This window comes from Fukomys damarensis, unplaced genomic scaffold (genome assembly GCF_012274545.1).
Source record: "Fukomys damarensis isolate Sample0158 unplaced genomic scaffold, DMR_v1.0_HiC HiC_scaffold_7, whole genome shotgun sequence".
In the NCBI taxonomy this organism is placed as follows: Eukaryota; Metazoa; Chordata; class Mammalia; order Rodentia; family Bathyergidae; genus Fukomys; species Fukomys damarensis.
The window spans coordinates 25,024,079-25,035,747 of NW_022900919.1; the positions used below are offsets into that span (position 1 = coordinate 25,024,079).

General features: G+C 51.9%; 1 protein-coding gene across 1 annotated transcript in view; it reads left to right on the forward strand.

Moving 5' to 3' along the window:
* Acss1 (acyl-CoA synthetase short chain family member 1) overlaps positions 1-3,477 on the forward strand; it is a gene marked incomplete at its 5' end in the record, with an annotated part of 36,322 nt that extends 32,845 nt beyond the window's left edge. Inside the window, 2 exons of the mRNA XM_010625624.2 lie at positions 469-587; positions 2,211-3,477. Coding sequence (XP_010623926.1) covers positions 469-587; positions 2,211-2,390 — 299 coding nt within the window. The remainder of the gene's footprint in view (positions 1-468; positions 588-2,210) is intronic.
* Between the last annotated feature and the right edge of the window lie 8,192 nt (positions 3,478-11,669).

Genomic DNA, 11,669 nt, shown 5'->3' on the forward strand with positions numbered 1-11,669 from the left:
GCACTGTCTTGTGTGTGTGTCCTGTCAGCCCTGACATGGACACTGTCACAGCTGAGGGGTGAGTGTAAGTCACCTGAGCTGGGTCACAGTGGCCGTCAGCACCTGCTGCAGTGCTGAGCTCCTAGCCATGCATGGCTCCCTGGCCAGCACACCCATGGCGTTATCGGAACCACTGCCACTTTGTGTGTGTCAGAAATGCACTATAAGGCGGGGGGAGTTGAAAGACAGAAGCTGCCACAGTGTTAACAACACAAGGTTTAGAGGTCCCTTGGAGCCAGGTGTGGCAGCACATGCCTGTGGTCCCAGCTACTTGGGAGGCTGAGGCAGGAGGATTGCTTGACCTCAGGATCTAAAGAGTAGTCTGGTCGACACAGCAAGACAAATCCTTTGCACTGATAGCAGGTGGCACCCAGTACCTGGCTGGGCAGATGTCACTGTGGTACTCCCAAACCTCTGCTTTCCTTCCAGCTGCGTTTGCCTTCATCGTGTTGAAGGATGAGGCTGGTGATGTGGATGTGGTGGTGAATGAGCTCAAGTTGGCAGTGGCCACCAAGATCGCCAAATATGCTGTGCCTGATCAGATCCTGGTGAGTGGTTGCCTCAGGGGGACCCCCTGCTCTCGTTAATCCCCTCCTGCATATCCTACAGGCATCAGTGATGATAACCTCTGACAAGCACATCACCCTGGTGGCTTGTGCCTATGATCTCAGCTACTTGTGAGGCTGAGCAAGGAAGATCGAGAGTTTGAGCCTAGCCTGGACAACTTAGAGAGGCCCTGTTTCAAGATTTAAAAAGGTGTTAGGGCTGTTGTAACTCAGCATGAAGCCCAGGTTCAGTTCCCAGTGCAGCAAAACAAAACAAAACAACAAACAGGTGATTTGCTGGGTTCCCTGAGGGTGGGTGAGACTTTGGCCTGTGGCTGTTGAATACAGGTCCAGGATTTGGTGTTGAAGATAATTAGGGATTTTATTTTCCTTTTGTGATTCTATGTTAGCTTCCGATAGCTCTGTCAAAATAACTGAGGCAATTTAGAAGGCAGAAAAGCTTGCTGTAGCTCCTGTTGCCAGAGTTCCAGTGGGAGGTTGGTGGGCTCCGATGTTTGGGGCCAAGAGGCAGAGGGGAGAGAGGATCCAACCCTCAAAGGCCACCATATCCCAGCAACCATGGGCTCAGCATGACACCTTAACATGTGGGCTTAGGGGGACTCCCAGCTCCACATGGTAGCAGAGCTGAAGGCCTTGCATATGCCGGGCACATGTTCTCCCACTGAGCCATTCATTCCCCACCTGAATTAAAGTTTTAATAGAGAGGCATGGATGGCTGGGGATTTAGCTCAGTGGTGCCGCCACCTGCCTCGCAAGCGCAAGGTCCCGAGTTTGATCCCCAGTACCAGACAAAACAATCCCACAGTTAACAGAGACGTGTGGAAAATACCAGAGTTCTCCCCGCATGTGGGTTCTCAATTTCTTTGGTGCCAGCGAGGAGAGCGACCATTGGCCCTGGGCAGAGTAGGGCCACCTGGGCCCTAGTGCCTCCTTTCCCCACTCCTTGGCACCCTGAGCAGTTCTCAGGTGCTGGAGCTTGGGGCAGGGGGCCCAGCGTGGGTTGGTGTTGTCCTGGCTGGCCTGGCAGCTGGAGCGGCTGGGTGAATGGGACTGTGTCCCAGACAGAGTTACTATTAACCATCTGAGAGGTGCTGGGCTGCATCCCCAGACAGCTCCTAACCTACTACCACTGAGTAGCACCAGATGGGCTGTGGCCACTTGAAAATGTTAATTATTATTAAATATTCACACTTTTTTCTGTGAAGTTGCTCTCAGCTTTCATGAAAGACAAGAACCGAGGGCTGGGGATTTAGCTCAGAGGTTCTGCCGCCTGTATCGTAAACACAAGGTCCCAAGTTCAATCCCTGGTACAAAAAACAAAACAAAATTATAAACTTGAAAGACAAGAATCGAAGTCACAGGTTGGGAGAGGGTAGAGGTTGGGTCTACTGTCCTGGAGCCCACATGCGGGTGGTGACATCACTGAGGTCAGCGTGACACTGGCAGGGGCTGTGGCTGACCTGCCCACGGGTCGTTCCTGCCCTCTGGTTGGTCTCAGCTTCAGGCCCAGGAGGCAGTAGGGTGAGCCAGAGACCTTCGAGCGGTGTCAGCCTGAGCATGGCCCTCACCCCAGGGCATCGTGCTAACACTGCACCATCTTGCCAGGTGGTGAAGCGTCTTCCCAAAACCCGTTCTGGGAAAGTCATGCGGCGGCTCCTGAGGAAGATTGTCACAGGCAGGACCCAGGACCTGGGGGACATCACCACCCTGGAGGACCCCAGCATCATTGAGGAAATCCTGAGTGCCTTCCACACACATACAGAGAGGCGGGCAGCTGCCAAATAGGATGTGGCCTCCACCCAAGCTCGGACCTCGCCCCAGTGAGTGCAGGCCTCCCTTGCCCCCTAGGACATCCCAGTGCACAGTCCACACCCTCAATGTGAAGCCAGCCTGGAGCCTCTCTTCCTTCTGGGGGCCCGGAGCCTGACCCGCCAGGGTGCCAACACACACAGTAGCTTCTGTGCTGCTTGCCTGGGCTCAGTTTCCAGGCCTGGATGTCAGCAGCATCTGCGGCCCAGCACTGGGGCAACCCCATTTCTTTAGAAGTTTCCAGAGGCAAAAGGCAGAGGCTATGCTCTTTGAATTCTTGAATTTGGGAGAGCACTGTTCTAGGGCTTCATTGTGAGGTGAGGGCACTCCCCACCCCCCACCCCCCACACACGGTAGCAGAGTCAGGCAAATCTCTGGCTCCATCAGTGAGAAGGGCCCATTCTCCAGCGCCTGTTAGCAAATCTGGAAATTTGGTCAGATGTCTCTGCCCCTGTCTGTCTGCTGTCCTGGAAACTTTGTGCCGATGTCCCATGTCTGTCCCTCCTGACCTTGGTCTGTGTCTTCTCAGAATGGATGACCCCTGACTCCTGAGCTCTGCAGCTGTTCTGGGGGCATTTGTTCCTTGGAGCTGTAACCCAGCAGGATTTGCTTTCTGCTCGATGCATCTCAGGAGAAAGTCAGGGAAAACTCAGGTGAACATCATGGCAGCTTGGTCTTAACTGGACTCCTGTTTTAGGGAAAGGGAGAGCCAGAGGCCACAGCGTAAGACATGCGCTTTGTTCCAAGCTCCCCTTTTCAATGTGCCTTAAGTCCTGAAGATCACAAACTGATGTGGGTCAGGTCACTCAGTGCTTGTTGAGAGCCAGGCCTGGTGAGCAAGACCAAGGCTGTGGGGCAGTTAGGGGCTGTGCCCCTGTGCACCCCATGGATGTGTGGGTATTCACAGGGTCTGGCTGCTGCACACCTGCTGGGACCTCTCTGCATTGGCTCTGGGCAATTGGGTGAGCACGCCAAGACCCCAAGGTGGCAGAGGCTGCAGTACGCACAACACTGAGCAATGGCGCTCATTACCACTAATAATGCTGAGCCATGCACCAGGCCCCAGAGGAGCCATGGTGTTGTTATGAGATCACTTGAATCTCTGGCTCTCAAGTGATACACAGGGGTATTCAAATAAAGCTTTATTTTGTTCATTCTCCTTCTAGGATAATGCTTTGGTGGATGCTATCCCCCCGCCCCCGATGCTGGGCACTGATCCTCGGCCTGTCCTGTGCTGTGCTGGGCTGGCATTCACCCTTAGGCTGCACCCTCACCCTTGGGCTTTTCTTTCCACTTCACTCATTCTAAGCACAGCACCAGGAGGGTTGGCAGGTCTGTCCTTCCAGAAGGTGGCACTAACAAAGCCTGTGCTTTCACTGAAGACACACACTAGCAGCCATGTGTCTCACCTCCCTGACACATGCACCTGCCTCCTGTGGTGCCTCATCCAGTGCCCAGCCATGGGTGGCACTCAGGCCATAAGCTCAGGGACACTGCATAAGAATCCAGGTCCTTAGCCATTGCAGCTTCATCTCAAACATCCAGTAGCTGCAGTGTCCATGGCCACCAGCTGGACAGTGCAGTGTGAACATCCATCACTACCCATGGTACTGTTGGGCTGCACAGATGACACACAGCCACCCCTTGTAGCCTTCTGGGTGGGGGGAGCTGTCAGCCTGCTGCCCCAGTGCAGGGTGGAAGGAAGAAGGCACTGAGCTGGTGCCAGGAGCCTGCACCCCAGCTACCTGGTGGGCAGAAGCCACGAGGCCTGTTCCCAGGGGCATCCTCTTGTCCCCTTGGGCCATGAGCTGGGTGCGGGACCCCAGTGTTCATGTGAGGAAGACTGACTGCAGGGACAGCAGCTTGCTGGCAGCAGCCCAGCCACATACCTCCCAGGCTGGTGTCCCTCCAGGCGGCTGTTCTGCTCACCCTTCTGCTGGAAAAGGCCCTGGTTTCTGTGGGGGCTCTCTTCCCCCTACTTTGTCAGTGCCCCCACCCTGGCTGCAAGGGCAGCTGTTCCCTATATCCAGTCCATAGCCTTGGTGACAGGTTCAGGCCTGGCCACATGACATGGACAGGCCCCTGAGAAACCCACAAAGAAACCATGAGTGAGGGACAGGTTGGGGTTGCCACAGGGAGGCCTGTCCCAGAATGCAGTCTTGTGGCTAAGCCCTGCCAGGACTTTTCCCTTGGTTTTCTGTCCGAGTTGGAATGTCCTGATAGGAACCAAGTTGGTGGCCCTGAGATGCAGAGAAAAGGGCAGGCAGCTATAGCATCAGAGCCATCAGGGATGGTCAACCTGAATGTGCAGCCCCTCGCAGGCCAGCTTGGGGTGACGTCTGTGATGACACATGGTGACACCATGTTCATCAGACCCAGGATGGGGCAGGGCACAGTGTGTTTTAAGAACAAGGTCTGTCGTTAGCCCAGAGGGAGACATACTTTCTCAAGATGACTAAGTACCACGGGGAGTTGTGTCTCTACAGCATCTGAAATAAAGTGGCACAGAAACATTATGGCCATTGTCTGTGACCTGGCCACACACAGCTCCTCCTGTGGTGAGTTACAAGATGATGGCAGTGCCTGTGCACACCTGGTTCACAGAAGCTGCTGTGATTTCCCTTTCCATGCTGGAACATGGAGGGATCAGCTGAGGATGGGGTTCCTGAGAGCTGTGTCTCTGCCCTCACAATGCCTCACCTTGGAGGACCACGGCAGACTCTCAGGTGGAGCTTGGGGAGCAGGAGAGGCATGAGATGGCTGTGGGTCCCACCACCATGCCTGTCCTCCCTCTCTACTTCCCACAAGACTGGATTTGGCTGGATTGGTTCTGTCCCCAAGGCCTGCACCTGTTGCCCAAAACTCAGCCACATGGGTGGAACAATCCTACAAGAGCTCTGAGGGACACTAACAGCCCAGGTTTTTGTTTTTTTGCTTTTTAGCACTGGGGATTGACTCCAGGGTCTTCACACTGAGGTCCACCCTTGGCCCTTTTTTTGTTTTTATTCTGAGACAAAGTAAAGTTGCTGTGTTGCCCAGGCTGGGCTTGAACTTGTGATCCTCCTGTGTCACTCTTCCAGAGTGCTGGAATTTTAGACCAGGTGTACATCACCATGCCTGGATATATATATATATACACACACACATATATTTAAAGCATCATCGAATTTAGAGAAACTCTACGAGTTGGTTATCTAGGATAAAAGGAAACAGCCTACAGCTGGACCAAGAGGTACTTTCCTGGAGGTGGCAGTTTCTTTCTTTCTTTCTTTTTTTTTTTTGGTACTGGGGATTGAACTCGGGTCCTTGCGCTTGCAAGGCAGGCCACCGAACCGCTGAGCTAAATCCCCCACCCTGGCAGTTTCTTTTTTATAGGAGTTGTGCCAACATGAGGTTTAGTGACTTCTAATCTGAAATGTGTGTGTGTGTGTGTGTGTGTGTGTGTGTGTGTGTGTGTGTGTGTTTTCCCCTTTGTCTTGTTTGGGAATTTTGCTGCATAACAGGATTAAGCCACATGACTGCGTCATTCCTGGCTCTGAGTACCAGTTAGAGCTTGTTTTCTTTGGGTGCTGGGAATGGAACCTGGGCCTCACACATGCCAAGCCTGGACTGTACCCCCAGCTCTACCACAGCCACTACCGGAAGCTTTTTGTTTGCTTTTGTGGTACTGGGGACCAAATCCTGGGCTTCTCACTGAGCCACATCTCCCACCGTTTTTATTTTTATTTCTGATTCTGAGACAGGGTCTTAGTTGCAAGTTGCCCAGAATCAAACAGGTAGAAATAACTTTTGCTGTGGACTGATTATTTGTTACCCCCCGATTCATATGTAGAAATCCTACCCCCAGAGTGATGGTATTTGGAGGAGAAGGTGGGGCCCTCGTATATGGGGTTGGAACACTTACAGGGAGATGCTCAGCAGCCTGCTTCCTGCCCTCACTGTCCGCCATGTGAAGACACAACACAAAGACATTTAAGGTGATTCTAATTTGTTTCCATTAAAAAGAATGCTGGTGGTTTAGCTCAGTGGTTCTGCTGCCTACCTAGCAAATGAAAGGACCCGAGTTCCATCTCTGGTACCAAAAAGAGACTGAACACATCCACAAACATCATTGCACCATGGGGTGGACATGGCATGCATCCTGAAAAGGCTGCTGTGTGGATTTAATCCAAGAACATAGGCTGCACCTGGAATCTTTGGCAACATCAATGAAAATGTGGCATAAATGGAAAGACCACATGAGCGGCCTGGTACTTGGCCCTTAAGCTTCACTGGATATCACTTGCAGTGGGTATCACGAATCACTTACTACCTACAGAGGCAGAAGGAGCCAGGATCGTTCCCAAGCTACGACTTCTCCAGACGCTCCTCCCTCCCCAGATAGTTCCCAAACTGTTGGATGGACAGTTCTGCTTTTTAAACTTCAAATGTAAGACACTGATAAAAACTGAACTTGATTTCCCCCTATCAGCTGTGTGTTGGCTGCTACTCCTGGAGCTGAGACTCAGGGTCCAGACTCATTGCCTGGGCCTGGAGTTTGTGGAGCGCTGTGTTTGTGGAATTTATGGTGCACACAGCGGACTGAGATGTTCCTGGTTCCCAGGCTGCTCCTGGGGACAGTGCCTGCCCATCCCAGAATCCTGGAATACTGTGGTCATCTGAACTCTGAACCACTGCTTTGCAGTGGGGCCAGGCCCTGGGGACCTAGGGACCAGCTCTTGGGATTGCTGACCAAGCTCAATACAATGTTTATTTCCTAGTGGAAAAAGAACTTCAAGCTGGACTTCTTTTTTTTTTTTTTTTTTTTTTTTTTTTTTTTTTTTTTTTTTTTTTTTTTTTTTTTTTTTTTTTTTTTTTTGGTGAAAATAAACAAATACAAAAGTGTTTAAGACATGAGCAAGTTGGTGTAAACCACAACCCAGGTAGCCCCACCAAAGTTGTGACTGTAGCTTGCTGGATGCCACCCTGCCCATCCTGGTTGGAATATGTGTGCCCACTGCCAATAGCTTGCAGGCGCTGGAGATGGGGCCACTGGAGTCTCCCCAAGGCTTCTGAACCCCTCCCAGCCCCTGCAGGTGGCCCTTGTCCCTAGCCAGGGTTGGGTGATGATCCCCCATGGTCCCCAATCTTAGGGACACTGACTCAGGGCGCCCAAAGTGGGGTGCTGTGTATATTTCGCTACATCCTATTTCCCTGAGGTGGCAATCCTTAGCTTCAGGTTTGAAAGTATTTTGGGAGCTTCTATGCTCCTAATTTCCAGCCACATGCCCCAGTGTTAGAGGAGCTTTTGCAGTTGGTTGGGGAAGTTCTGGGGGGAGCACCACCGACTGAAGTCCAGCCCTTGCTGACATACTCAGCCCTAGCCTTGGGTCACAGGCCCACTGATTCCTTCCCCTCTGTAGGCCTTGGTCTAGTCATCATCACAGAGTCTAACTACAGTAGTGGCCTTGGCACAGGGGACTCCAGAGTGTGTGAGAAAAAGGACCCAGAGCACAGGTCTGATAGGTGCAGTCTTTGTGGTGTGGGTGTCAAACCAGGAGGGGAGGAAGCTGAGCCCGCTGGAAGTCAGCCAGTGAGTCAAGAAGGCCTTTCTTCCAGGAGTTCATGAACACTTTAAGCTACAAGGACTTAGGAGCTCAGTGAAGTGGGGATGCCACAGAAGCACTGAGCAGCAACACAGGCAGCTCACCCAGGAGCCCACTGGTGCCTGTCTTCTTGGTTGTCCTCCCTCAGCCTCCTGCAAAGCCCGAGGTGTGTAAGCTTGTTGACAACTTAGTGGCCCTGCTCTCACTTCTGCTATCTGTCTTCATTCATTTGATGCTTCTGTAACAGAGTGCCTGACACCAAGCAATTTACAAGGAACAGGAAGTGATTCGGCTCATGGTTCTAGAGGCTGGGAAGCCCAGAAGCCTGGCAATGGCATCTGGCAAGGGCCTTCATGGCGGATCACCCACAGCGGAAAGCAGAGAAGGAAAAGCAGGGAAGGGCAGTCACCCCACCATGAAGATACAGAACCTCCATGATAAGGACATTAGTCCTGCACATGACCCAAAACCCTCTGATTAGATCACCTCCCAACGTGGGTGTGCTGGGGGCTAAGTTTCCAACACCTGTGCTTTGGGAACACAGTTAAGCCTGAGTACCACCCTGTGAGGTCTCCTGCTCTTGTCCCACGTGTGGCGCATGAGCCTTTGCTGTTGCCTTCCTGACTCAACAAGAAGCTCTCTAGAGGACGTGGCTGCTGAGCTGACATGGACATGAGGCTCTGGGTTGTGCGGTGAGACAAGCACTGTGAAAGGTCAGGGCAGAACTGGCAGAGAACACAGTCTGGGCCAGGGCACTGAGGCTGCCTGTGTGACATGGAGCTCCCCTGCCACTGCTTCAGTTCACACTTTACCAGGGCAGGAATTGCCGTGTCCTCACCTATCCTGCTCTCTGGGGGACGGAAAAGGGTGACTCTTGCTCAGTTGTCCAGCTTGCTCCTTCCTCTTTACTTGGACATGGGGAGACTTTTGGGCCACCCCAGACTCAGCCTTGCTGAAGGCTTGCTATTGTCCTCCACTTGGCTACCCGGTCTCAGTTTACATTTGGTTTGGTCACAGTGGCTGTTGCTAAATGCAAAGCTGCTGCTCCCACTTGTACCACTCTTTATCCAAATATATGGAAGGCATTGGTTAATGACCCTGGAACACTGGATACCAACTTCGGCCAAGGTGAGAAGCCAGAGGGCAGAAACACTACTCTATATCATCTCAGAAGAGACCTGGGTGTTGGCTGTCTTAGTTCCTTGTTAACAAATCCGTGAGGAAGTATGGAATTTAGGAACCCCTTTGTAGTAACCAGTGTTGCAATGTCTCTTGGAATAGGATAGAATGTTCTTGGTAAGAGTCACTGTTTGGATCATCTATCTGTCATGTGGATCCAATGTTCTGCCTCGTAATCTTTGGAATGACTGGCACACCTGACCAATCCCTTCTAAAGGGCATCACCACCCCAGGCACCACCTCTCTGTGACTGAAAGAAACACAGAACTCGTAGAAGTACGTATGTTTACTCAACCAAAGGAAAAGGCAGACATTAATCATCAAAGGAGAAATGATTAGTGGTTCTCAAGAAATGGTTGCTGAGTACAATAAAATGATTAATCAGTGACCCATGCCAATCATGAATGTCAGAGTCAAGGGAACAATGGGCTAATGAGTTCACTTCTCAGCAAGGTAACAAATAGTATGTCCACACTCCTGGTAGACTCTTACTGAGCACTTTACCGTCAAGTCTGGGTTGACTTCAAGAATCCTTCCAAGTGGGGTGATTTAGGCAGTTTTCCAGTTGGTTTTTAACCCTTACTCTACCTGACCCTGCTTCTTACTGCAGACTTTTGTCTAGTCTGCCAGCCTTGCCCATCCATACAGGCAGCCCCTGACTTGCTCTGTTGGTTTCTGCCAGATCCCATCATCTCATGGAGCAGCTCGGTTCAGGCAACTCACCATGCTGGAAACCAAGTGTTGGAATGTGGACAAGGGGGCTCTCATTATTTGCTGCAGGATACTTGAAACAGAGGAACCACGAGAGCCCCTCCACCATGTACATGCCCAAGCAGAGGATTCTGGCTGTTGCACAGATGGCATCTCAGTTTGCAGGCTGTCCCCCGACCATGGCTGAGACTCAGAGGACTGCTGATCTCAGCTAGCAAGCAGCCTAGAGGTTGGGGGCTAGAGGCTGCAGGTCAGTAGCTCAGTGGTACCCTGAGGACCTGCACTCTTGGCCCTTGAGGTGTGTGCCTCAGGCATGACTCAAGGGATGAAGTTCTATTTGTATTTTTTTATCAAAAACTTTCCTAGAGATCAAAAGAACTTCTAAATTTGTTTTTATTTCCCAGCGATAACCCTGCCTGTGGCCACCTTAGTTTCAAGAGTTATAAGGGTGACAGCTTATCTTTTCCAGCTCTCAGAGGAAAAGGCCAGCCCAACAGCAGAGTTTGCTAAGGGTGCACAGCAGGACACAGAGACCAGATGCCTCAGGGGCCAGGGTGGTGGTGGACAGTAATTGTCTCCATTCTGCCTTGTTCCAGTCCCATGAGACTGTGTTGCTTTTCCTGTGCTAACTTCCACAAACACATTGAGGGCCTTCCAGTAAATCCTCCTTTCTTCATCTCTCTTTTTTTTTCCCTTCTTGAGATGGGGGTCTTGTTATGTTGCCTCTGCTGACCTTGAAGTCCTGGGTTCAAGCAATCTTCCTTTCTCAGCTTCCCTATGTGTGCCACTGTGCCTGTCCCTGTCCCATCTTAAGTGGCTTTTGCAGATTTGTTTCTGGCAATGTCATGTCATCTAGTATGCTTTCTCAACTGTGCACAAGCACATCTATGTTCTCGGACTTACACTCTCTGCTGTCCCACCTGAATTGAAAATGGAGCCTCCCGCCATGGCTCAGCAACTCACCTGGAACCCCTTTCCAGGAGCCACTCCTCTTCCTGCTTCCCTGGGCTCAGCCCACTTGCCCTTCCTTGCTCCTTTTGGACCATTCGCTCTGGGTCATTCAGTAACCCTAAGTCTGCCCTAGGCTGTCACCCTCTGTTTACCCAGTTCAGGGCACCCCCTCTTCTCTTCCTTTCCTCCAACCTGCCCCTTGCAAACGTGCTCATGCAAGGCTGGTGTGCAGGCCTCTTTCTCCGACAAGGTGTCTTTGGTTGCTCCTACCTGAAGGCAGTCATGCCTCCTGGGTCCTCAGGGCACCCTGAATGATGCTATGCTTATCATCTCCTGCCTGGGCTTGCCTTCGCTGCCTGCAGGATTCCAGGGGACATCTGTGTGAGGACAGGAAAGGGCCTGAGTTGGGGACAAAGCCTTGGACTGGAGACAGCCTTGCTTCTGGCGTTGGCTTCCAGGTGTCGGCTGGCTGCCCAGCATCAGGGGCTGCTTCTCCCTTTCGGGCAGAGCCCCGAGTGTGTTGGGACAAACACTGACCATGCAGGCCAGTGCTTCAGAGAGTGATCCTCATCCTTAGTCCTAGGGTGGGGAAGCAGCCTAGAGGGCCTTGACAGGGGGACACTGGCCATGTCTGGAGACACTTGTGATCGTCACAGTGTTCGTCAGCTATTTGTCATTAAACCAAGTACCTGCGATAATCAACTTACACAGGGAACAGGGTTATTTTGGCTCAGGTGTAGAGAGGTTCTGGTCATGGACAGCTGGTTCCAGGCTTTGGTGGCAGTACCTTCTGGTAGTGCATCTGAGGGAGCAAACACCCCCCCCCCCC